General features: G+C 42.7%; 1 protein-coding gene and 1 long non-coding RNA gene across 2 annotated transcripts; both read right to left on the bottom strand.

Annotated features, from left to right (window-relative positions):
• Positions 1-114: 114 nt before the first annotated feature.
• Positions 115-25207, bottom strand: LOC109185649. The gene is made up of 2 exons (XR_002055009.1): positions 25169-25207; positions 115-330 (listed from the first exon to the last, which is right to left on the bottom strand). It is a non-coding gene; the product is annotated as an uncharacterized LOC109185649 (long non-coding RNA).
• On the bottom strand, positions 128-2311 carry LOC109185648 (CASP-like protein 2B1). The gene is made up of 3 exons (XM_019335617.1): positions 1947-2311; positions 1734-1866; positions 128-598 (listed from the first exon to the last, which is right to left on the bottom strand). Exons 1-3 carry the CDS (start codon positions 2168-2170, stop codon positions 350-352), a joined length of 606 nt encoding a protein of 201 aa, XP_019191162.1. The 5' UTR covers positions 2171-2311; the 3' UTR covers positions 128-349.
• Positions 25208-27813: the final 2606 nt, after the last annotated feature.

Genomic DNA, 27813 nt, shown 5'->3' with positions numbered 1-27813 from the left:
TCTCTTCTCATCAACTCATGTGTGACATACATACGGTACATAATGGAAAACTGTCCCCCTTCATAGCAATGCCTGAAAAGACTTGTAAACACATACACTGATACAATTAGAATGTATAGGTATCCTGTTATGTAAATTCTTCCATTCAAAGATTCCACAGATCAGAATACAATTACCAAATAAAAACAACCTAGTATATATGGATCATGTAATGCAACAAAGGCAAAAAACATGGATTTTCATTCTTATTTTACAGAACCAAAGCACCCAACTAAGATTCACATACATTGAAAAGCAAGCTACCAAGTCCCACATCTTCTAGTTAAGCCACTACATATATAGTCTTTCTTCATCTTCCATTGCACTTGGATTTATTGTCACCGTACAAACGGAAGAGACTGAAAGCCGAGATACCACAGAGAATTATCATGCTAATGCAAACAATGAGTGAACTTGCGATGCCTTCCCCGACTTGGTTGCAGAACTTACCGTACATGTTACATATCCTCATCCATTGCAGTTCGGACTGCCCTATCTTCGCATACACAGCAGACTGTGCCGCAGCTGCTACAGCCCCCAAACTCAAGTACGCCATCAGCTGTGCACGCAAAGATTAGATTTTAACTGTTAGTAGATGAGTAAAGTAGTAAACAAAGTGTGGTTAAGCTTAACAGAAAAGGCAACAATTTCTAATTAAATGGCATATGATTGCTGATCTCCTGAGTTTGGTTGGCATCAGAACTGGTACCATAAGTAAAGAAAAGAGAAAAAACCCAAAAAAAACAAAAAAGGTTCTTGAATTTCCTCATTTAGAATTCAATTAAAGGCCTTATGGTTGGACCACACAGTGCGTTTATGATTGGTTGGTCTGCACTCCAGCTGCTTCTTCAGATTTGGCGTGTAGTACTTATGAGAGACCTGTTTTTTGTTTAGAGTAATTCTCCACGTCCCTTCCTTGTATAGGAAAACTCTCGCTTGATTAGTTGGCTGTCTAAATCACGAGACCCCCTGATTTGCCGACGAGCTAATTAGGGAGAGCCACTTTAGGATGGACAATTGATTTCGTCTAAGGGCTTCCTATCACTTTCCTTTTATTTATGAGGGTCACTATTACTCTAGACAGTTGAGCTAAGACAACTTAGAACTCAAAACTCAGTCAAGATTTCAGAGAACCAATTATATAACTGTCGTAAAACTACAGGTTAAACTAGGCAACAAATTTGGGGGATGTATTTATGTTAGAGAACATATTCCCCTTTCAGAACCATCAACTCACAAAGCAAACACCAATATGGCATAGTAATCAAATTGAACAAACAAACACTTCATCTCTATTCAACCATATATGCACTTTGTGTAATAGAACAAATGGATTTGGTATCACCAGAGCTTCATACAAATTGTTTGCACTCAAGAACCAAAGGCTCTCAAATGCCTTGTGAGAAAAAAATAGGATTTGCAAACCTCTTCTAAGGGAAGAGAAATTACATCCTCCTAAATCTTGTACTTTTCCCATTCTACTACCCAAGTCCTCACTGCCATAGAGTTTATTCAAGAAAATCCAATCCCATCTCACTGAAAATCATATATTTATGTAACAATGGTATAAAAATTTCACAACCCTTTTTTCCCTTTTCATCTAAAAGCTATATATATGGAAAGAAACAGATATAAACAACTAAGATGCCTAAAATAAACCAACTTTATATGCCGAAACAGAAAATTTTTCTCACCTGATCACCAGAAAAGATAGCCCAAGCCAGGGGTTTGTTGAAGAGAACACTTCCTCTAATCATACTCACTGAGCACCTCACAAGCTGAACCAGTGAGTAGGCAGCAGCTAATCCATTGGCTATCACCAAAAACCTGAAATCCAAAAAGTATTTGACTGTAAAAAAAATGAAACCCCAGCAGAAATTATATATTAGTGAGAATTAAGGGCTTACACTAGGGCTTTCATGTCTGTAAATTTAGCTTTCTTCCGAATGGAGAAGATCTCTCTAACCTGACTATCTGTCCCTATAAGAACAGCACCCACAATCGCTAACCCACAAATCACACACCTAAAAATCAGCTCTGCAAGTCTTACTCTCTTGTCAACCACCTTCAGGTTGCTGCCATGGTAGACTGGAACATTTCCAGGGCTCACTCCAACACCCAAGTAGCTCATGGTCACCAATATGCTCCTCAAACCCACACCGGAAACCCCACAAACTAAAGAAAGCTCCTCAACCCCACAAACTATGGCAAATGACAAAACGAGTAAATGGGTATTAGTCCTCAGAAAAGAACACACAGGAATTCTCAACCATCTAGGCTCCCAGCACTTATTATATAGGATAAATACTCACCTACCATGGTTACTTTTTTCTTTTTTTACTTCTTCACATTTCTTATGACATACGAAGCTTTTCATTACGGAATTTAATTTTAAAATTTATGAGATTTACATTTCAATTACTTTGTATCTATTTTCATTTTCCGATCCCATTTACAGCATTTTTTAAAATTTAATCCCTTAATTAATAGTCCTTGACGAGAGATACATAAAATTTTAAAAGAGTCACAAAAAAGTCTAAAAATTGTGAGGAGTTATAGAGCTGGATTACAAGTACAATAATCCAAATTTCAACCTAACTTGCAAATGCATCTCACTTTAAAAGTAGGTCTTACATTCATCTCATCAAATTTAAAATTACTTTACTATTTCCTCTATATTCCTGCAATATTTTCTCACTTTAAAAAACGATCTCACCTACACATCATAATTATAAATTTATATATTTTTCATTATATAAATATAAATAATATTGTTGGTTTTACGGCCTATGAGTAGCCGTTCGGCGGGCTAACACTACCGTAAAATACTACGGTTTGAATGAACGAGAGTGAATAAAGAGCTCTTTCTTAGTCAAAGAGTCCGACCTTTTCCACGGTGACCCCGTGGGGGTATTTATAAAAAGAGATGAATTTTCTAAAGGAATGTAGGGCAAAAAGATAGAACTGAACCAGCTATGAAATCTACCATAATTAATGCAACAATTACTAAAACTGGAAAAAGAAGTTATTTGCTAGATAAGGAAAATAATCTCCTCTGAATCCGCCACTAGCGGCTTCTAGACGTGCACTCGGTCGGGGACGCACTAACTGCCTAACAAGGTAGCCTGACTAGGAAGGCTGAGGCACTCAGGCAAGGACGATCCAACAGCTAAGCTTGGGGGCCCATCCAGGCCCTCCGAGGGAACTTAGCCAGGGACACGCCGACTACTGAGCCTGGTCGCCCATCCAGGTCCTACGAGGGAAACCAGTCGAGGACACGCCAACTACTGGGCCCGTTTTCTTGCCTGAACCAGCCAGTTCCTGACCGGATACTCACTCGTCCACTGATCGGGTCTCCCGGTTGCTTCGCGTGACAAGCGAGAACCACGAGCGAAACCCTTTCTCTTGAATCACCAAGTGTTATAACATACTCAGTCCTGAGTACCCTTTCACACCCTCCAGACTCGGTGCCTGATTTGGGGTATCTATCACAAGTCTCTCACTTTTTTGGGTCTAGCCGGGCGATGACTCAAAAAAGTAGAAAAAATAACTAAGGTTGTATCGGAGAGGCCTGACTGCCTTGATACCGCTTCCTTCGAGTCATCCTGGTGCTTAGTCGGGAGCCCGCTCTCCTGCCGACTGATCCCGCTTTTACCCCAACTGGTCCTGCGAAGTGGTATGGTCGCTGATATGTAATTATGATAACTCCTCGAATCTCGCCAATTACAGTCTCGAGGTGCACTTTCCCGTAACTATCTTGTCAGACGTTACGTCCGTTCCCCAACCATTCGATTGTGGACACGTGGCGCAATCTGGCCAGCTGACCAATCTATAAATACTCATGGCTTTCCCTCCTCCTTCTTCCGCGTTCTTCATTTTCCTCCCCAAATCTCCAGTGCACACCTTCCTCCACTACCCCATATCTCTCCCTCTCCGGCGGTTGCCGTTCTTGTTTCTCCGAGTCAGTTCCATCATCTCCTCTGGCCGTCGATTTTTTTTAAGGTCAGCCCTCTCTTTCTTTATTCTTTCCCTTATTTCCCTTCCGTTTTTACTATATCCTCTTCTAAACCTTCGGTCTTCCTCCGCCGCCGGTGACCATCAAGGTCAGACTTTGAACCCTTCGGCCACTAACTCCTTGTCGGCAGTAGCCCATGGTCCTTCGTCAATAGCCCCGGTGGAACCCCCCATCGACCGGGAGTCGGGTTACTTCGACAACCTGGACTGGCCAGTGGGCCGTCGCTCGACCTTGCGCGAGTTCGACTTTTTGCATGCCCGCCGGCTGCTGGGTACGCTGGCCGCGGCTCGCCGCCCCGGTAACTAGTTGGTGACCGATCCCCCAAAAGGCGGGTATGTGGGGATCTATTACCAGTCGGTCTAGTGCGGCTTCCAGATACCCTTCTCCCCATTCGTCTCTCTCCTGCTCCAATATTATGGCATCGTGCCCCACCATTTAGTACCTAACTCCTCTAGGCCACCTTGCTCACGTTCCACCAGCTCTTCCGTCTGATCGTGGTTGGCGTGGTCACCCCGGGACACGTGCAAATATGTTCTCGAGCCGACCGTAAATTTTTGGAAAAACTGTTCTCCTCCACAAAGGTTGGAAGGAGGATTTCCTCTTTGTCCGCCCGGCCGACCACCTCCCAGCCTTTGACTTCCCAACGTCTTGGCAGTCGTCATATTGCCATCTTGATGGGAGGCCGACTTGCCCTGACGACTTGGTTGATCTGCTCCAACGGATCACCGGGGGCGAGCTCATCTCTGCTCAGCGATGGTCCCGACTGGTGGCCATGATGAGGGCTGGTCTGTTGCCAGACGGCGCTGCTAGGACTGGTTTGCTTTCTCCATACTAACTGACTGCGTGCTCACCCGAGCGTTTGAACTTAAGGTTTTCACTTTCCTCGCAGGGAACAACTATGACAACCCAAAATTTAATTTGCTAAATTCTATTTTACGAGATTCCAAAATAGCCATTTTTCATTCTTCAAAAATTTTATTTTGAAAACGATGTTTGAATTAATTATTTTGAATTACGTTTTTAAATAAATTCGACACCGAGATTTATTCTATTTCAAAAATCCTAAAATCTCGGGTAAATTGTGTACCAAAATTTTGACCCAAAAGTCAATCTGAGTGAAATCGGAAGAAATCTGAGAAACATGAACCAAGTGTTTATCTAGAAAACATTTTTGGAAAAATCTATTTTGACCCCAAACTATTTAAAGTCACATTCCTAGACTATGGTCCATGTTGTAAGATGGACCATGAGCTTTCCTGATATTTTGGAGAAATCAACCAAATGACCACTTTTCCCTCCACCAATCATTGAGAATCCTTCTAGGGTTTTGAACCCATATAAAAGCAATAGATAGCTAACATTTCCTCCTGATTCCATTCTTTGTCTTCCCACCCAAGAGCTCTGCAAGAGAGAAAGAAGAAACACAGTAAGTTCTTAGGTCCATTCATCCTTTGTTCATCTAGCTTCCCCTCTTTAGCTTCAAATCTCTGAGATTCTCCTCTTAAGCGTTGTTGTTTGGCTTGTTTGAGGTATTTAGGTGATGAAGGGGGTAGTGGTTGAGTTGGGAAGAAGAAGGAATCCATACAAGGAAGAAGATGCAACAAAGGTATAACCCATGGACTCCCAACTCTATTTTTTACTCTATTAAAGTGTTAGAAATGAGAAAATGTTGCTTAGAAATGCTAGATTATTATTGTGGTTGAGCTATTGATGAGATATTGGTGATCTATGTTGGATTTGTGAAGTTTTGGGAGTGTTGTTTTGCACAAGAAATGTTTACAGGTGAAGAGAAGGCCTCTGGTGCACCAGATAGCCTCGCGGTACTAGCCAACGGACCTCGAGGAGGTCCACCAGCTAGCATTATGGAGCAACGGCTTTAGGGGGCGAACCATGGCGTGATCCGCTGCCCAGGGCCTCCCCTTGGCGGAGCCAAGTGGCGGGGCTTCTCAAGCCCCCACACCAAGCTCCGCCAGGCCAAAATGGTTACTGGCCGGGCCCTCTGTGGTTCAGCTATGTGTTGTTTGGACTGGGACTCGTGGGCCATTGAGGCTCGGACACTCGGGTTCGTTACGAAGCACTAGTAGAAGTTAGTTTCGTTGAATTTGGAGTTGAAATGCTTGTTTTACAGTGGAATTTGGGCTGAGAATTATTCTTGTTGTTTACTGTAATTGGTTTACTGTGAAGGAAAAATAGAAGTATTTGAGCTTAGCTATGTGAGCAAAGAAGCTTGATCATTATTTGATTATTTTGACTGAAAAACATGTCTAAGTATCTATTGTTATTTATTGAGAAGTTGGCAAAGATTGTGAAATTTGATAAGTCCAGTACATGATAACCCTAGTTTACAGTAAAGAGCATTTGCTAGAATTTTAAGTGTATTTTGGAGCTTAAAGAGCATGATCATTACTTGCTAAGTATTTACTAAGAATTTTTGCTAAGTGTTGAGTTATAAGCATGAAATAATACCTTATTCCTTGATTTACAGTTGAAGAGAAGTTGAGATTATTTTATAGTAAAAGAGCATGACTAGTATTTCATGATTTACAGTGCATCATTTGGCTCTTAGTAAGCCTAAGTTTTCTATCAAAAAATCTATATCTATTTTGGAAAATCATTATCTAGTTGCATTGAGAAGTTTGCATGATATATGATTTCCAATTTGTGAGAAAAGAGAAGTTGTTGAGAAACTATGTGCATGAGCTTGCATATGATAAATTGTTGCATGAGAAAGAAGTGCATGAGATATATCTATATATAAGTATAGTGAGAAGTTTGAGGTTTGGAGGCCCGTTGGGACTATGTCCTTTCGGAAGGAAAGAGAAAGACAGAAAGTTAAGAAAGCAACGAACATTGCGATCCGATATGAAGTAACGAGGTCGATATTCCCGAGTTACTAGGTTGGATACTACCCGCCGGGCTTGGAATCCCGTTCAGGGGGTGTGCACACTGACAATTACGATACCTGATTCCATAGAGTTTGAGAAAAGAACCAAGAGAGTGGCTCTGTGGGCGAGATGAGTATTTGGCCGGCTAGATGCCGAGCCCAGATAGGTCCGTTCACATTATGGTGAAGTTCCTACCTCGCCCACGAGTAAAGAAAGTAAGTAAGAAAGAAAGAAAGTGAGTCAAGAGACTCAAGTGAAAGAAGAGAAAAGCGAGTCATTGTGACTCACCAAGAAACCTCCTTAGAATAAGTGTTCTTGATACGAAAGAACGAGTGTATATGTATATCTATCCATATATACTTATCAAAGCATCATGATCATCTTACTGCATGGTTTAAATGACTTGCATGTTTAGCTTGAAAGTTTGAAGAGAAGTAAGACTTTGTATTGTTGTTTATTGCCCAACTTGATAGCATGAGTTTGCTTGTTAAAGTTTAAGTATCTCTTATCTATCAGTATGAATTATGTTTAGAAATAACTGTGAATGCATGATATTTATGATAAGTGGAGTACTTAAGAAAGCATGCCTATTTGTTAATTAGGTTGCAAGCATATAGAACTTATTGTTGAGTATGATATGAGTTATGGTTTAAGTATGTGGAAATATTTGATTAAAGTGTGATTGTCAAATGTTTTCCAAAAGTATATCTATAGTACTTTACAGGGTTGAGTTGAGTTATACTTAGCATTCGTGCTAACAGGTTGTTTTTTATTTGCTTGTTTGTTAACCCCTTTCAGGTGGGTCCAGTGCTTAAGCGCGATCGAGTTAGATTAGCGTGTAGCTTATAGATGCTAGTCTAAACTCTATTTCAGTTATGTTTGTTTTGAATTTGGAAGTTGGACACTCTATTAGACGTTTTTTTATGGTGTTGGACACCGGGGAGTTATTTCCCCAAGTTTGGTTGAAGTTTGCTGAACTTGACTTTAGTTAGAATCCTTTCCTAGCCTGTGCAATCACCGTGTGTGGTGATTGTAGCGGTGACACATCTTTTGGGATTTGTTTTAAGTTATTAATCTTATATTTTCCTTGTTTAGTTATCTTTAAAGTTAAGTATTCGAGATATTAGATTAAGAAAAGTGGGGTGTTTCAACAACGGCACCGAGGAATATTTCAAGGAGTCAGAGGAGGGCGAAGAGGAAGTGCCGGTTGCCGCACCCCCTGGAGATCTTTCCGACGCATCCATGACCGACCGTCGCTATATTCTCCGCGCATCCGGTCAGGCCTGTCTGACCGCCGCCGACAAGGGCAAGGGCGCGGCTACTTCCGCCGACTCCGCCCAACAGCAAGCTGCACGCAGCCTGGGTCCTCTAGTCATTGGAGGTTCACCGGTCGCCACAGCCTAATCCGCCGCAGATATTAGGCGGAGGAGATTGGCTACTCGCACAGGTTCATCTGATGCTCCCTCTCCTCGCTGGTCTGGAGACTGAGGGCATCCACAAGGGTCGCTACCCCGTAAGCGAGTGGCTCGATAAGGTCATCTTTCCCAAAGACCTCGAGTCCGTTGAAGGGGGGGGGGGGGGGGGTCCTAACTTGCTGCTGGATGGAGTTGCCTTCCGCACCTACCAGTTAACCACTCAGCTCTTTTCTCCCGACCGCCTACTTTTTATACTTAGCTATTTTTGACATTTAACCTTATTTGTAGACTCTGATGTGCCAACTTGCCCTCCGCTGCCGCCAGAAGGTCATGATAACCGAGCTGAAGGATTTGCATGCCATTCGAGATAATCATGCCACCCAAGTGGACAACTTCAACCTGAAGCTCGGCCAGGCTGCCTCCACTCTGGTGGTCGAGCAAAGAAAAAACAAAAAGCTGGCGGTCAAGCTTCAGAACGCCCGGGAGGCTGCTTTGATTGCCTTTAGGCAGCCGCGGGATTTCTAGAGGGAGTTGGCGGAGCATGCGAGGGCCAACACCAAGGGTATTGCCATGGAGTGGCTAGCTTCAACTGTTGGCCAGGCTTATTTGGCAGATGCAGGGACGGAGGACTACCAGCTTGGGATGGCGGACATTAAGAAAGAGATCTATGCCGTCCTAAGGAAGAGGTACAGCGATTCAGCCCGCACCGATATGGACTCCCGACTGCCCTGGTAGATGACAGTGTGGACCCAGTTACCCTCGCATATGACCAGAGGGTGGCCGACCTGGACAATCAGGCGGTCAGACAGGTAGGCGGCCAACAGGTTTTGCTGGATGCGGAACTAGGCGTAGCCAATAATCCTAATGCTCTGGCTGGGGGCCACGTACCGGCGCTGCTGGACCCGGAAAGAGAGGATGAGGCCGAGCTGGCCGACCAACTACTAAGACGCCGACAAAACCAAGCTGCTGCTGCTCCTGGAAACGCTCCCCCTAGACCATTGCTATTCTGGTGGTCTCTCATGATGTAACCTGACTGCCCTTCGAGGCTTTTTGCTATGAACTTCTATTTTTCTTCTTTCATCTTCTTCGAATTTTGCTAAATATTTTCTCAAGCATGGATGACCGCCCCTGAGCCCCGAGAGGGGAACGAGCTCCCAGAAATGGCCAAGTCCCTTAGTGGGCGAGGCTGACCGACTATGAACCCTCGAGAGAAAAACGAACTCCAAAACATCCAAGTCCCTCAGCGGGCGAGGCTGACTGCCAGCGAGCCCCCGAGATAGAAACAAACTCCAAAACAGTCAAGCCCCTCAGTGCGCAAGGCTGACTGCATGCGAGCCCACGAGAGAGAAAAAACTCCAAAAATGGGTGAGACTGGGCGCCTACGATCCCTAAGAGAGAAACGAACTCCAAAATAGCCAAGTCCCTCAATGGGCGAGGCTGACTGCCTGCGAGCCCGAGAGAGAGAAACAAACTCCAAAAATGGCCAAGTCGCTCAGTGGGTAAGGCTGACTACCTGCGAGCCCTCGAGAGAGAAACAAACTCCAAAAATGGCCAAGTCCCTCAGTAAGCGAGGTTCGCCGCCTATGAACCCTCGAGAGAGAAACGAACTCTAAAAACGGCCAAGTCCCTTAGTGGGCGAGGCTGACCGCCTGCGAGCCCCCGAGAGAGAAATGAACTCCAAAATAGCCAAATCCCTTAGTGGGCGAGGTTGACCGCTTGCGAGCCCCCGAGAGAGGAACGAACTCCTAGCTTCTTCGCGGCGTGACCGCCCACCCAAACTACGTGCCTGAAAAGGCCGCTTGACAAGACGCAGTCAGCCTTCCTCGCTTGGAGAAGATAACAACTCCAAGCTCTTTTCGCGGCATGACCGCCTACCCAAACTCCGTGCCTGAAAAGGCTGCCTAATAAGGCGTTGTTTGCCTTTCTCGCATGATGTGGCAACTCCGAGCTTCTTTCGTAGCCATGGTTACCCATCCAAACTCCATGCCTGAAAAAGGCCGCTTGACAAGGCCCAGTCAGCCTTCCTTGCTTGGAGGAGGTGACAACTCCAAGCTTCTTTCGCGGCGTGACTGCCTACCTAAGCTCCGTGCCTGAAAAAGTCGCATGTCAAGGCGCAGTCAGCCTTACTCGCTTAGAGGAGGCGAAAACTCCAAGCTTCTTCCACGGCGTAGCCGCCCACCTAAACTCCATGTCTGAAAAAGTTGCCTGACAAGGCGCAGTCAGCCTTCCTCGCTTGGAGGAGGTTGCAACTCCAAGCTTCTTACACGGCATGACCGCCTACCCAAACTTCGTGCCTGAAAAGGCCACCTGTCAAGGCGTAGTCAGCCTTCCTCGCTTGGAGAAGGTGACAACTCGAAGCTTCTTCCGCGGCGTGACCGCCTACCAAACTCCGTGCCTGAAAAGGCCGCCTGACAAGGCGCAGTCAGCCTTCCTCGCTTGGAGGAGGTGACAACTCCAAGCTTCTTCCGCGGTGTGGCCGCCCATCCAAACTCCATGCCTGAAAAGGCTGCTTGACAAGGCACAGTCAGCCTTCCTCGCTTGGAAGAGGTAACAACTCTAAGCTTCTTTCGCGGTGTGGCCGCCCATCCAAACTCCATGGGTTCACCTTCTGTGATCTCCAACCGGTAGGTCCCTGGGTAGACTTCCTCCGCTATCTTGTATGGTCCTTCCCATTTTATGGCCATTTTTCCTCACGTTTGACGTCTGGATTCCCTATTTTTGAGCAACAAATCTCCCACCTGAAGGTATCGTACACGCGCGCTCTTGTCTTGATAACGCTTGAAGGCCTGCTAGTATTCAACAATTCAAGCGTGTACTGTGTCTCTTTTCTCTTCTAAGAAATTCTTCTCAATTTGCAACATTTCCTCACTACCCTCGTCATTGTACAACAAAATGCGCCGACTGGGCACCAGGAGCTCGGTCGGGACCTTCTATAACACCCCATAATTTTACCCTTCAAACCCGAATTAATTATTTAATTAATTCCTGAGTCGCCCCATCATTATTTTAATGATGCCCGTTAAAGGTAATTTAAAGGATTTAATCTGGCCCAAAATTCCTTAAGTTATTGATATGATCCATGGTGGACCGTGGACCCTTGTCTATATTAAAGCCTTAAGCCTTTCATAATAAAGAAGGAGGGCACATTACTAATCAGGTTCCAATTGGGAATCCTAAACCTATTTAAAGGAAATTAGAAATCACTTAGAACCCTTTTTCACCCACCTCTCTCTCTCTCGAAAATCCCTCCCCAAAATATAGCTAAAGAATTCCCCACCACCAAGCTTAGGAAAGATCAATTGGAAGAAGAACTTGAGGAAAGATCTTAGGAGTTGTGAGAAGTTTAATTAAGCTAAAAGGTAACCCATGTCTTACAAAACCTATTTTTCTTGCTATGTTATGATTTATTGGAATCCTTCAATGATGGAATGCGTTATCTCGTAATTATGCCTTGATAGAGCTTGTATTTAGGGTTTATATTGTGATCTCTTGATATTCTTGATGTTCTTGGGCGATTATATGCTTATTCTTGGGTGATGAGATAGACCGCAGTCTCAAAGGCATAATCCCAATATCGTTGTGGAACCGAAGCCTGGGCCAAGAGAGCCAAACCCGTTTCCACAACGTGACGATGCCGACGCTCAACTCTACCATTCTGCTCATGGGTATAGGCACAAGACTGCCTATGATTAATACCCAAAGAGACAAAAGTACGGTGCAACCGTTTATACTCTCCCCCTAAATCAGATTGAATAGAGACAATCTTACGACCATATGAACGCTCAACTAGTGACCGAAACTGCTCGAAGATAGCATACACATCAGTTTTCAAACGCATAGGATAAAACCATACATAGCGCGTATAGTCATCAACAAACAAAACAAAATAACGAAAGCCATTGACGGAAAGAAAAGGCGCTGGGCCCCAAATATCAGTATATATAAGTTTTAAAACATGAGACGTAGTAGTATTGACACGAGGCAAGGGAAACCGTGAGGATTTCCCAAGCATACAAGCACGACACAATTCCGAAGTATCACTAAAACTAGACTGAATAGAACATGAATTTAAAATCTGCCGCAAGACACGCGGGTGAGGATGACCCAACCGGCTATGCCACACGTCAGAGGAGACTCGAGAGGCCACAAACGCAGCGGGACTTGAACGAGAGACAGGCCAAGAATAGAGACCCCCCGAAGTCGGCCCTTTATATAGAACTTCCCTGGTTGAACGATCCTTCACAAAGAAACAATCAGGGTGAAACTCAAAAAAGACATTATTATCACGAGCAAACCGTTGCACAGACAATAAAGACGCAGAAAGCCCAGGAACATGAAGAACATCAGACAATCGAAACAGTGTTTTAGATGCGGCTAACGAAGATGAACCAGTACTAACAATAGGTAAACACTTACCGTCACCAACACGAAGATGATCCGGACCATTATAAGGAACCGCCGAGGACATTAAAGACGGATCCGGAGTGGCATGATCCGACGCACCAGTGTCAGGAAACCACTGCTGAGGATTAACCGAAGCCGAATCATCAACAGAATATGCAACATGTGCCCGCGGCCCCGGAGCGCCATCATAACGACGATAGCACGAAGCGGCTGAGTGACCTTCGCCGGAGCAGATCTGGCACTGGACAGCCCCGGCGCCACCTCGACCGCGGCCTCGGCCCCTGCCACGACCTCGACCTCGATTGCCGCCACCACGCTGCTGCCCGCCCGAGCGACCTCCACCTCGCTGAGCCGCCATGGCGACCGGAGCAGCAGCAACGTCACCACCATCATCAGCACATATAAAGGCTTGCGAAACAAGAAAATCGGATAACTCGGGTAAAGACACCGGAGCACCCCTCGTCAGCGACGCCACCAAAGGGCGATATTCGGACCGCAAGCCCCGGAATATATACATATTCTGATCTTCTAGTGTCACCGGACGGCCGGCAAGTGCCAAATCCTCAATAAGCACCTGAGCACGCCCAAGATAATCCGGGATCGAAGCATCCCCCTGCCGCAATCCTTGCAGTTCGCCCACTAACCGAAGAGCACGGGCCCGAGTCGTCGAACCAAGAACCTGTTCGATCGCCACCCACAAATGCCGAGAGGAGGTTTTACCGATGGCAAGATGCATCATCTCGTCGGACAAGGACGAGATCAACAAGGAGAGCACGACCTTATCTTGACGAAGCCACGCACTCCGAGCGGCGGACGATACGGCCGACGAAGACACAGCAGCAGCAGCCTCATCGGCAGAAGGTACCGTAATCGCAGTAAACGGGGGACACACAGACGTTCCATCGACAAAACCCAATAATCCTTGGCCATCCAGGAACGGAAGAAGCTGAGTGCGCCAAAACAAAAAATTACGGGATGTCAATTTGATGAAAATGAAGTGATGAGCCGAAGAAAACGACACCCCGGACTGCAGGGGTGCCACAAGCGCAGCCTCAGAAACAGTCCGTTCAGAACTTCCAACAGAACCGCCATCAGAACTGAGGTGCGCCTTAGAGAGAGAAAAAGAACCTGCTGATACCAGATGAGGATATAATATTTCTGAATGAATCAAATAATAAGTCTGTATAGGAATATATATAATAGCGAATAGCAAACCTAATACAAGACTAATACTAGTAACAATAGGTAACGGATACTAATAATAATAGAGTCCTAATAGGGTTATGCATGTTTAGAGCTTGTGCTTAGGGTTCAATAATGTTGTTCGTTGAGTTATTCTGTGTATTCAAGTCCCTATAATTGTTGATGTGAGTTTTGGGTGGGTTTGGACTTAAATTTGGGCAAAATTGGTTAATTCCCGAAGTGGGAAAGTTCCTGGTGGATGTTGTTCCAGCGGGTAGTCAGTGGGGGGTTGAACCCCCACCCAACCACCCGGTGGACGGGTGGAGTGTTATCGGAGGGTGGACGACCACCCGCTGGAACGGCAAAGCTGTGCCAACGAGGGGCCGGCGGGTGGTTGTCCACCCGCCATACCACCGCTGGTACGGTGCGTAGCGGTGGTTGTCGGCCTCTGTTTGGTCAATACCCGTGTGCCGAAGTGTTATTTGATGTTCATAAGTATAGAGCGATGTCCTAAGTACCGTAAATAAGATTTGTGAGTCGTGATTATGCATGTGGTCTAAACTTGTATCGTGTTGGTTCAAGTATGGTCTATTACGTTCCCCATAAGTCTTGTGTTTACGTGGATGTCACTTAAGGTAAAGGACACTTTGACATGCCGAATCCCATGCTGCACGCAAAATGCCACAAAGGCTCGATTATCGAATTGTCGGCTATTGTCTATGACTAACTGCTCGGGCAGCCCAAAGCTGCAAATAACATTCTTCCATATGAATCGCCGACACTGGTACTTAGTGATGGTGGCCAAAGGCTCGGCCTCTGCCAACTTGATGAAGTAATCTACAGCTGCTATGCAAAAGCGAACTCGGTTGGGCGCCTGAGGCAGCGGCCTGAGTAAGTCAACTCCCCACTTAGTGAAATGAATCGCAGTGGGAACCGGGATATAGAAGGTAGCCGGTCAAGTGTCCTTCTTGGCGAATGACTGGCAAGTGCTTCACCATGGTCGTCCTGTAGTTTCCTTGGATGATGATTTTGCGGGCCAGAGTGTTTTCTCTTTGGTGGGCCGCGTAGATCCCTCGATGGGCCTCCAACATAACAACCTTGGCCTCGTCGGGGAACAAGCAGCGCAACAATGGGCTCCAAAAAAGATCGCTTGTACAACTGCCAATCTATTACTTCAAAAGAGGGAGCCCTTCTGCGCACCCGGTCAGTGTCCTCTTTCTTGTCGGGCAATTCCGACTCCTGCCGTATCTTATTATGTCCACGATCCAGAACCACTCACGATGAGTTTTAGGATCCGGATGTGGAGTGGGCATTTGGGTGATTGTGCAAAGCGCCTACGTTCTCGGCCGTTCCACGATCTCGAGGCGACAAGTCATTGACAGATATTAAGGTACGCTCCCTAAAGCTAACTTTGACAGAATATCCACTTCAAAATTCTCCGCTCAGGCAGTCCCTCGGTCATGTCTTTATAGAGCTTCAGCCTTTTTTCCTTGGTTTTGCACTTGGCCTTCAACTGACTGACTACTAGGTGGGAATCGGTTTTCACTCGCACTCGGGCGGCCTTCAGCGCTATGACGAGGCGTAGCCCCCCGATGACCGCTTCATATTTTGCCTCGTTATTGGAGGTCCGAAATTGATATTGCAGTGTGTAATACAAATGGAAGCGCTCATGAGCCGTTATCATTACTTCGCTTCCACAATGTCGGGTGCTGGCCGCTCTATCAGCATGTATCTCCCACCATTCGGCCTCATTCGGTGGAGTAACTTCTGGGTGTGCGGAGCATTCCACAATGAAATCAGCTAAGGCCTGGGCCTTGGTGGACGGCTGGGGAGCGTACTCAATCCCATACTGGGTGAGCTCCATCGCCCATTTTAGTAGTCGTCTGGATGAGGACGGACTACGCAGCATAATAGACAACGGAAAGTTGGTTAACACCCTGACTTGATGGGCCTGAAAGTAGGGTACCAACTTTCTGACGGTGGTAACCAGGGCGGAAGCAACCTTCTCCAGTGGGGAGTAGCTGATCTCCGCGCCTTTTAGTGTCCGGCCCACGTAGTACACGGGTAGCTGGACTTTGTCCTCTTCACTCACCAAAACTGATCTGTCCGCCTTATGGGAGGCAACCAAATATAGCAGCAATACTTCGCGCTCTTTGGGCTTAGATAATAGAGGCGGAGTTAAGAGGTACCTTTTCCGATCCCCAAAGGCAGTCTAGCATTTCCCAGTCCACCGGAAACCCTCTTCATATTTGTGCAAACTTTTCCCTTCGTCCTGATGCACTCGGGATAGGTCTGAGATATACTTCTTGGGTTTTATGCTTCCGACAAAGTGCATCAAGAACCGGTTGGCCGATTCTCCAAAACTGTTAATGGATCCTAGGGGGAGCATGAGGAACCATTGCTGGGCGGATCTGACCAAAGTTGGGAAGAATGCCCAGCAAATCATTGGATCATCCGCCCCAATCACTTGCATCTTGGCCTGGAAGCTTATCACATGGTCACGCGAATCTCCCGACCCGTCGTAGGTAGGGTGATCAGGTAGTTTGAACCCCACTAGAGCCCTATATGCTTGCACCTCCACCGAGAAGGGGGATGTGGTCAGCAGGTTTTCAGTAGTCGACCTATCTCTCCCCTTTATCTTCTGCCACAGTTCTTGAACTGCGGCCGCCAGGTCGGCCATTCCTGGGGTAGGCTGTTCTTGGAGTATGAGTGACTCTCAAGTTCCTTCGGCGGCCACCTGCCTACGGCTTGCAGCGATCCTTCTCTGGATGACTGCTTGCGGCAGCTCTCCCTCGGGTTGCTTTTTTCCCCTCCCGACTGACTGAGCAAGGGAGCGTTGCTTGGCTCGATCGCCCAACCGATCCATGACCGACTAAGCGGGAGCTACGGGGCCTAGTCGTGAATGTTCAGAACGGGCTACGCGAGGGTTCCCTGTTGAGCAGCCCTCCGAACACATTGAGTGCTCTAAGGCTACAACGTTATGGTTCACGACGAGAACCGACTGCGCAGGTCGAGGATGAGCGGCGTTGGGCACCCGATCCACCCCACGCGCATATGCATCGAAGGCCTACACTAACAACTCCACGAAGTCGGGTTGGGCCTGAGCGACAGGCGGTGGAGGGTTGCCTCCCGGTGTCTCGTGGGTCGACGCGACAGTACGCTCGGTACGTGCTGCAGACAGTTCACCGGGACCGCGATGGCTTAGCTTCTCTCTCAAATCTCTCCACGAACGGCGCCAATGTTGGTTTTACGGCCTATGAGTAGCCGTTCGACAGGCCAACACTATCGTAAAATACTAGGGTTTAAATGAACAAGAGTGAATAAAGAGCTCTTTCTTAGCCAAAGAGTCCGACCTTTTCCACGGTGATCCCGTGGGGGTATTTATACAAAGAGATGAATTTTCTACAAGGAAAGTAGGGAGAAGAGATAGAACCCAACCAGCTATGGAATCTACCATAATTAATGCAATAATTACTAAAACTGGAAAATGAAGCTATTTGCTAGATAAGGAAAGGAATCTCCGCTAATTCTGACACTAGCCGCTTCTGGGCGTGCATTCGGTCGGGGACGCACCGACTGCCTGACGAGGTAGCCTGACTAGGGAGGTTGAGGCACTCAGGAAAGGACGGTCCAACCTAGAGCCGTCGAAACGGTTTCGCGGGGCGGGACGGGCCAAAACACACCAAAGCCCGTCCACGTAGCGGGACGGGCTAAAAAGCCCGCCTCTTAGCGAGCTTGGAATGTGGCCGGCCTGGCCTGGCATGCAAAAGCCCGCTGGCGGGGCGGGCTAGCCCGGCAATCAATTTTTTCACTGTGTTAATTTATTTTTTTTTTAAAAAAAATCACTGTACAATATACTTTAAAAAAAAAAAACCCTTGTACAGACGTACAGTACACTAACACAGTAACACTACCTAGTATTGTATTCCTATAAATCTATAATCCTATATATAAGTTATAACACACTAACACAATTACACAAACCAAAATAACATGTATTAGATACTAAATATATATAAAAAATATATATGTTTTAGCATGTCGCGGGCTAAACCCGTGACCCGCTTGACCCGCCCCGCCTGGACCCGTGACCCTGGCGGGACGGGCTAAAAAGCCCGCCTCCTGGCGGATCAAATTTTGAAGAACCCGTCCCCTACTAACGGCGGTACGGGACGGGTCGACCCGGCGGGTAAAACCCATTTTTAACGGATCTAGTCCAACCGCCGAGCCTGGTCGCCTATCCAGGCCCTTCGAGGAAACTCGGTTGGGGACACGCCGACTACTGAGTCGGGTCGCCCATCTAGGTCCCCTGAGGGAACTCGTCCAGGGACACGCCGACTACTGAGCTTGGTCGCCCATCTGAGGGAACCCAGTCGAGGACACGCCGACTACTAGGTCTGGTCTCTTGCCTGAACCAGCCAGCTCCTGATTGGATACTCACTCGTCCGCTGATCGGGTCTCCCGGGTGCTTCACGTGACAAGCGGGAACCATGAGCAAAGCTACCATTTGGCAGTAAAAAGAGTTTCTTGAAAGTTTGCTAAATTAGCAAGCTTTCAACCCACCGTGGCAATAGAAAAAAAAATAACTTTTTTTGCCACCTCACCTAGCAAGTGATAAGCTTGCTGGGTTGAGGTTAGTCTAAGTGCATCTTAACCTCCGAGATCAAGAAATTGGTAAGTGAGATTGGGCGTAGTTAAGAGACCGGTCAATTCGTCACCACTACTCCAAGTATCACATCAATATTCAACATATGTCACGATCAACCTGAGCTACTAGCCACATATTGTCACGCTAGACCTAGTAATGAGATTATGGAATTGTGTTCCCTACTCCGATACTATAAATAGATATCACAACCAATTTGTTGAACACTATAATTTTCTACTTTCTAGTACACTTTCTGACTAGGCAGAAAATCCCGAGCTCACTTTGTGTCTAGGAAGTTGAACTAATATTATTAATGCCAAGTAACTTGTAGCTCAATGGCACCTCTGTAACTCTTCCATTTCAGGTTCGTACCCCAATGAGAGGTGTTGACTCTTTGTGCAACAGATACTATATTGTAATAGAGTCAATTATACCAAAAAATTGATATTATTATTAAACACATTTGTATATTCTATCTCAATTGCATTTATATTCCACTATATATTCTACGCGCGCGCGCGCGCGCACACACACACACACACACACACACACACACATATATATAGGCTAGTATTCCCGTGAGTTCACCCTTCCTCATAAGTCCGTGTAGACATATCTGGGTCATTGAATACTTGAGATCAATGGCTTAGATTTGACCAACTGTGCAACTTTGCATAGTTGGGGAAATCTAAGCCATTGGTCTTAAGCATTCAATGGCCTAGATCTGTCCACACAGACTCATATAACAAGATAGGCCAAATTTTTGGGAACATATGCACTTGAAGAAGAAAAATTGTGCACTCGGATATAAAGATAATCTGACTTACTTAAAATTATGATAATGCCACCCCACGTTTTTTAATTCATCTTCAATTTGGATTGTTGATTTGGACTATATCTATGGTTGAGATTTATCCTTTTATTTTTTTTTATTTTTTTTTTTACCTAAAGACTTCATTAGCATATGATCCAAATTATATATATATATATATATATATATATATATATATATATATATATATATATATATATAACAACTACGATCTTAAAAACGTATGCACGGCAAAGCACAATAATGTGCTCTGTAAGACTCAACAATGTGCTCTGTAAGGCTAAACTATATGCACACTAAGGCAAAACAATATATACACTTCGAAGGCACAACAATGTGCTTTGAAAGACACAACAATGTGTTCAAAGAGGCATAGCAATGTACTGTGGAAGGCTCAACAATGTGCTCTGTAAGGAAAAACAATGTGCAATGGAAGGCGTATCAGTGTGCTCTGGAAGGCACAACATTGTGCTTTGAAATGCATAACATTGTGCTCTACCAGAAAGGAAAAAACTGCACTGGAAGACAAAAAAAATAACTTATTTACACAAATTTACCATAATATTATCTTGTTTTTTTTTTCTTTAAATATCTGCATTCTAAACCCTTGATCTAGACTTATTCAACGGATTAAATTAAACCTTATTTTTCACCTAATGCTTTCTTCGCACATGATTCGTTATATATATATATATATATATATATATATATATATATATATATATATATATATATATATATATATATATAATGATGGAAAATAATATAGTAGATAACAATGAGATTGTATTTGATTTTTTTTTAAATTTTATTTTGCAATGAAGTTTCATTTTTTGTGCGTGAAAAGATAGAAAAAGAACTAATTCAAAATTATCGTAATTTAAATATAGAATTAAGAGTTAATACCTTCGATGGTCCTCCGAGTATTAGTCATATACCAACTGTGGTCATCCGACTTTTAAATGACCACGAGACGTCCTCCAAGTTTTTAAAAATAACCACCCATGGTCCTCAGTTAAGTTTGGTGTCAAATGGATGTTAAATGTGAGGACAAACATATCATTTCACCTATATTTCTTCCATAAACCTTTTCTAATCAAGCCTCTAGTAGCAAACTAGGCCGGTGATGAAAAATACGGCGGCGATCCTCTGTTTCTCCCCAGCTCTAACGCCGAAGATGACGTGTACATCCTAGTCTTCATCCACGATGAGAAGGCCTGGAAATCAAAGCTCCAGATTGTGAATGTGTAGACCTTAAAGTTAGAGGCCACCGTGGGATGGTTGCTGATAAATCGCCCTCCACCACTGCTTTTATTAATTTTCGCTGGTTGTAGCATACCACTAGTACTCGTCGCTGTGAAAGGAAACAAGTCGTCGCAACTGCTTGCTGGAGGAGATAAGGTCGCTGGTAAGAATCGCTTCGTCGGATGATATCTCGCCATTGACCAAGTTCCACAATCGCCGTTGCTGGAGGTAAATCGTAAATCGCTCAATCATAAATCTAATCGATTAAAACTCCCAAAAATTAAAAATTGAAAAACAAGTACAAATTGTTGAGTGATCAAAACTAGATTTAACCCATTATAAAATTATTAATAAATTTTGAAAATGAAAATTATAAGTGTATTATCAGGGAGTAAGAAAAATGTTACTCCTGTAATTTCTTCTCTTAATTTTACATTCTTTACTTGACGTAATACAACTATTTATATTCATTGGTTACTTGTGAAGTGACCAACAGCAGCCAATATTAAAAAAAAAAAAAATCTACTTATTAATGAAATACAAAAATAACTAATCAAGTATATATTGCTATGTAAGGGGATGGATATTATATATGACTTAAAATTAAGAAGAAAATGTAGCATCACTTGTTAGTAAAAACTATGAAAAAATGGAAGTCAATCCACATGTGATGATTTTATTAGAAGGAGAAAAGAAAAAAAAAATTGTGATCCACTTTTTATGTGAATCAACCCGACAAAATCATGCTAGTAATTAAAGAGTAAAAATTAAGGTAAGAAGCAGTACACATATCTAGTATTACTATACCAATGACTTTGTGCTCTAATGGTATCAAGTAAGTTGTGAGTTCAAATCTCAATGAATGTGTTTTATATGTAACAGAGAGCTTTTTTTTTTTTTTTTTTTTTTTTTTGGATGATTAGGGAAATTAAATTTATAACTACTACGAGGGTATGCACAGAAAGCTATATTCTTATGTAATAGTCCACAAATCACAAATGAGGTGTAAACCGTACTAGGTTTTTATGTAATAATCCACAAATCACAAATGAGCGAAGTAAACCGTACTAGAAAAATCCAGATTTGACCGAAAGGATGTTAGGAAAAACTTGTGACCGTATGATACAAGAATAATGCTCCACTCATTTGACAACTTTCTGGGCTACACCTATCATTTTTTTTTTTTCATTTAATAATGGGATGAGACTAACGTAGTTCATTAGAATACGTACGTAGGAAGAGGTGAAAGGCACCTGTCATGAGTAATGAAGGGAGCATTGAATGGGTAGTTAATAGGGCAGTAAATGAAGGTTATCTTATATCAAGAAATGCCATTAAAGTGCGATATGATGGTGTAGGTGGGAGCAATATTGTATTTTCTTTAGGATTTTGTAGGTAAAGAAGCTATGGTGGATGATTGTCCCAATGGAAAGTGGTGGTGGGAAGATAAGGGTAGGGTGATAGGACTGTGGACTGCCATTAATACACTGGTGGGGGTGGTCGAATTTATGATGACCCATTTCTTGTGCATGTTGTAAAAGGGACAACACACAGGCCGGGTTTCTTCCATTTGTTTTTCGTTTAATTTGTGGTCATGGCAATCCAAGGATACTGTGAAACTACATTGTACACTTCCAAGGAGAATCATGACCCGGCCCCAAACATCTAGAAATGATTGACACAACCACTCTTCTTTGTTTCGTGAATGTCCTGGCGAATATGGAGATTATTATATACATGTAAACAAATAATTTATAATTGCTGATGCATAATAGAATAATTACGGTACAGAAACTATTAATTGTAAGTACAAAATGTGTCCATTATAGATACAAAATCTGAATTGATAATTACTAAAACATAATATGATAGCTACAGGAAAACTATCAACTGCAGGTACAAAATGTGATAACTATAGATATAGAAACGGAAAGTTGTTTTTGGACTAGGGTCTACAATGTAAGGTAGACCCTGGTCCATGGTATAATTTGCCTTGTTATGGTTGGTCGGCTTACACTTTTTGTCCTACCACCACGCACCTGGGCAAATTATATTGTGCACCGCGGTGCATAATCGATTATGCACCGAGCTTCAAAACGACGTCGTTTTGTTTAATAAAAAGAAACGGCGCTCGTTTCATGCCGTTCCACAAAAAGTAACTCTGTTATTCAGTTTCATTTTGTTTACACTGCAGTTTCAGTTCAACACAACTACAATTTCATTTCGATATAACTACAGTTTCATTTGATATTTATACACTCAAATATGTGAAAATGTTATTTAATTTTATTTTATATACACTATAGTTTCATTAAAACACAACTACATGATCATTTCGATATAACTACAGCTTCATTGCACAATATACCTATGTGAAATGTTATTCAATTTTATTTTATATACTGTAGTTTCATTTCACCACAACTACAATATCGTTTTGATATAACTGCAGTTTCATTTGGTAATATATAAAATAATACGTGAGGCAGTGTCGGTTTAGATACACTGTAGTTTTAATTGGTAATTAACACACCAAAAATACGCGCTCCGTTAACAGTAACGGCGCGCCGTTTCTTCACTTAAAGAAACGACGACGTTTTAACCGCAGTGCACGTGCACTACGGTCCATAGTACAATGACCCAGTCACCTCATCTCAGGCCGTGTTTAGCTACTAAAATCAAAATATTTTTATTTTTATTTCATCTTTTATAACAAAAAAAATTGTAATTTTTTTGAATGATGAGAGAAATTCATAGTCATTGCTCAGGAGTGTTTAACCAGCTAACAATTGGTTAAATCAGCTTGAGTTGCTCATATATAGTTGACTGACTCAAATTAAGAAAGTCAATAGACTACTCCTATTGAAAATAATTTGTAATCTTGTAATTATTAAGTCAACACTATTGATTGAGGCTGCACCAGAACTCAGAAGATTGCACTTTTGATCCATATATCAATTATTATTTGTTATGAAGTTTAGTTTATTATTTTTAGTTTTGAAACATTTAGTCACATAATTGTTTTTAATATTGTCAATTTAGTCCTTTAATTACCGAACTATTTGTTTTAAGATTTTTCATGGGTCCAGTAGCGTGAAAATGGACAAAGCCGAGGAAGAAAGGAAAATGTTATACATGAGCTATTGAGTTGCATAAAGAAATTTTAAACATCTATGAAAAATATAATCCCAAAATAAACGATTTGTCAACTAAAGTCTGGAACGATATTAGGTCACCAAAGTCGTTTAGGACGAAATTGAGAAAAACCACTATAGTCGAGGACGATTTTGGGTATTAACTCGATTGAAAATATTGGTATCAATTGAGGGATCAGATTTTTTAAAATTGAATTGAAAATAAAGAATTAAACTATATATTTGATAAGATCTCAGATTTGATCCATAAGAGATTATAGAGCGACATTTAAGTTAAGTTTATTTTAACAACTTTAGAATAAGTCATTGGATTAGTAGGCAAGTAGAGATATGGATAGATACATATATGTCAAATGACAAATTTTACACACACATTAGTTTTATTATAGTAACATTGAAGTATTTTAATTACACTTCATGTATATGCTATCCAATTTCATTTTATACACACAATATATAGGTTAATTATATTAAAAATGTTTTTGAATTCTTTTCTTAGGTTGGAAAATTGGGGTGTGTTACTTAAGTTTTTTCCCCATTTTTAGGGTATTCTCAATTTAAATTTCTTGTTCCATTATTTTTAAAAAGAAAACATATTCATCAATATTTATTTTTGAGAAAATTGTTAAATAAGTTCCTAAACTTAACTCAAAAAAGTCAATTATACCCTTAAACTTTCAAAAGTTGTAATTACACATTTTCACCCACAACATGTTATTTCGAAGCATGCTCAATAACCTATTGGTTGCCTTCTCCAATCGCCGGTGTCTATCATTGCTCTGCTCGGCGGAAATTAGTCGAAGGCTCGCCGTAGAGTTTTTGGAGTTGGCCGAAATCTCAGTTAACCTGCAATTACAAGTCACCAACATGTTATCGGGTTTATTTAATGCTTCAAAATAACATGTTTGTGGCTGTAATTACAACTTTTGAAAGTTTAACTGTTTAAGGACCTAATTGACATTTTAAAGAAAGTTTAGGGGCTTATTTAATTCTTTTCCCTTTATTTTTTATATCATCATTTTCTATTTAGAAAATACGAAATTAGTTAACATCAAATTGTTTTCTATATATCTACTAATCTACAAAATAAAATAAGAGCCAATGTTGGTACAGTTATAACAAAATATTCCATTAACTATTTATTATCCTTAACTTATTATTGCAAAATATTTTCTAACTTTTTAATAACAAAAAAAAATATGATGAATATTTTTTTTTTATATAATAATAATATTATTATTATTATATATAATGATAAAATTAGTGTACATAAACTGAAACTCGTGTTAATTTTTTTTTATTTTTTATTCTTTTTTTTTTGTAAGAATTAGAATATAATAATATTTACATATATATATATATATATATATATATATATATATATATATATATATATATATATATATATATATATATATATATATATATATATGTATGTATGTATATATCATGGTAGGCGCCCTTCGGGGGCTCGGGGAGCGCCTAGGCGGGGATTAATCGGCGCCTAGGCGCCCATGTATTTTTTATTTATTTTTTATTTTAATTTTTTTTTAATTTGTTTTCATTTTTTAAAACTTGATAATTATAAACTATTTAATACTTTAATAGTTAATACTTGTGATTAAACGTATGCAGTAGGCTTACGTAATTGTATATTGATGATGTATTCTGTACAGAAAATGAAAGCCTATATATATACAAGCTAAGGGAAAGCAACGGCCATTAAATTCAAAATTCAAATCCTAAAGTTGAGAGTGATCCTCTCAACCACAACCCAACTCTTCTAACACTCCCCTCAAGCTGGAGCATAAATATCAGACATGCCCAGCTTGTTACATATATACGACATCCGACTCCGGCTCAGCCCTTTCGTGAATATGTCAGCTAATTGATCACCACTACGAACATGCTCAGCAGATACCAGCCCTTGTTGCACTTTCTCTCGTATAAAGTGACAATCCACTTCAATGTCTTTTGTTCTCTCATGGAAAACTGGATTATTCGTAATGTGAATGGCCGCACGATTGTCACACCACAGCTTCACAGGAAGTTTCACTTCTACACCCATCTCTTTTAAAATGTTATGCACCCAAACTACCTCACTGGTCACATGAGCCATAGCTCTATACTCGGACTCTGCACTTGATCGCGCCACAACACTTTGCTTCTTACTCTTCCATGAAACTAAATTGCCTCCCAAAAACACACAATATCCTGTCGTTGACTTCCTATCACTAGGCGAGCCAGCCCAATCCGCATCGGAGAACGCCTCAACACCTGTATGTCCATAATCAGCATAAAGGACCCCCTTCCCAGGTGCGCTCTTCAGATACCTCACAATACGAACAGTTGTTTCCCAATGAGTTCGTGTAGGTGAACTCATGAACTGACTCACCACACTCACCGGAAATGCAATATCCGGTCGAGTAATCGTGAGGTAGTTTAGCTTCCCTACCAGTCTCCTATACCTTTATGGATCCTCAAACACCTCCCCCTCATCTGGTACAAGCTTGACCCCTTGTTCCATTGGCGTATCACACGGTTTCGACCCAAGCAGTCCAGTCTCACCAAGAAGGTCTATCACATATTTTCTCTGTGAGAGAAATATTCCCTTCTTTGAGCGAGCAACCTCAATACCCTGAAAGTATTTTAGTATTCTCAAATCTTTAGTATGAAACTCAGCTCCAAGGAAGGACTTAAGAACACCAATCTCGTCTGCATCACTACCTGTGATCACAATGTAATCAACGTATACTATCAATAAAACACACCCACGGTTAGTATGTTTATAAAAGAGAGTATGATCATAAGCACTCCTCTGCATTCCAAATTTCATAATCGCACTGCTAAACCTCCCGAACCACGCATGCGGGGACTGCCTTAGACCGTACAAAGATTTCTTTAACTTGCACACCTTCCCAGACTCCCCCTGAGCTACAAACCCTGGTGGTTGCTCCATATAAACTTCTTCAAGTAAATCACCATGCAAAAAAACATTTTTGACATCTAATTGATATAACGGCCAGTGATTAGTAGCAGCCAAAGATATAAAAACACGTACCGAAGCCAACTAAGCCACCGGGGATAAAGTCTCGGTATAATCTATACCATACGTCTGTGCATACCCTTTAGCCACCAAGCGCGCTTTGAGTCTGGAAATAGAACCATCAGGGTTCATCTTCACTACATAAACCTATTTACACCCAATAGGTACCTTACCGAATGGAAGATCCACCAAATCCCAGGTTTGGTTCTCTTGAAGAGCAGCCATCTCTTCCCCCATAGCCTGTCTCCAACCATCATGACCCATAGCTTGTTTCAAAGACGTTGGCACTTTAACTGACTCTAACTGAGATATAAAGACACGTGAAGAGGGGGATAAATGGACATATGACACAACTGAAGAGATGGGATGAACACAACGACGCGTACCTTTACGAACAGCAATTGGAAGATCGGAATCCGTTGACGATGACGCTGGCGAGGAAGGATTGGCTGATGGACCTAACAATGCTTGAACTTCTCTTGACCGCCGGTGATAAACTTGTGTAACAGGAGGCCTTGTCTCACCCCAACCCATGGAAGGAACAGTAACAGTATATGTAAGGAAATCGTCCGACACTGAATTACAATAAGATGAGGTGAGTGGTTCCTTAAACACAACATCCTCAAAGAACGACACATCAGCAGACACTAAGTACCTTTGTAAGTCAGGAGAATAACATCGATACCCTTTTTGAGTGCTAGAATACCCCAAGAATATGCACTTCAGAGACTTAGGATCAAGTTTCCCCCTGTGAGGGCGGATATCCTGAACAAAACACGTGCACCCAAACACCCTGGGTGGAAGGGAAAACAACGGATTAGACGGATAGACAAGGTGACACGGAACCTGGCCTTGGAGTACTGTCGAGGGTAATCGATTAATCAAGAACGAGGTTGTATGGACAGCATCCTGCTAGAACCCTTTGGGAACCTTCATCTGAAATAACA

This window comes from Ipomoea nil, unplaced genomic scaffold (genome assembly GCF_001879475.1).
Source record: "Ipomoea nil cultivar Tokyo-kokei standard unplaced genomic scaffold, Asagao_1.1 scaffold1334, whole genome shotgun sequence".
Classification (NCBI taxonomy): domain Eukaryota; kingdom Viridiplantae; phylum Streptophyta; class Magnoliopsida; order Solanales; family Convolvulaceae; genus Ipomoea; species Ipomoea nil.
This window is presented reverse-complemented; position numbering and strand designations above follow the sequence as displayed.

Excerpts from the sequence above, each read along its gene's own strand:
- LOC109185648 (XM_019335617.1), bottom strand. The coding sequence starts at position 2,170 with ATGAGCTACTTGGGTGTTGGAGTGAGCCCTGGAAATGTTCCAGTCTAC. Across the intron at positions 1,867-1,946 it reads ACAGACATGAAAGCCCTAGT|GTTTTTGGTGATAGCCAATG; the intron begins GTAAGCCCTTAA and ends TTTGGATTTCAG. Across the intron at positions 599-1,733 it reads CTATCTTTTCTGGTGATCAG|CTGATGGCGTACTTGAGTTT; the intron begins GTGAGAAAAATT and ends TTGCGTGCACAG.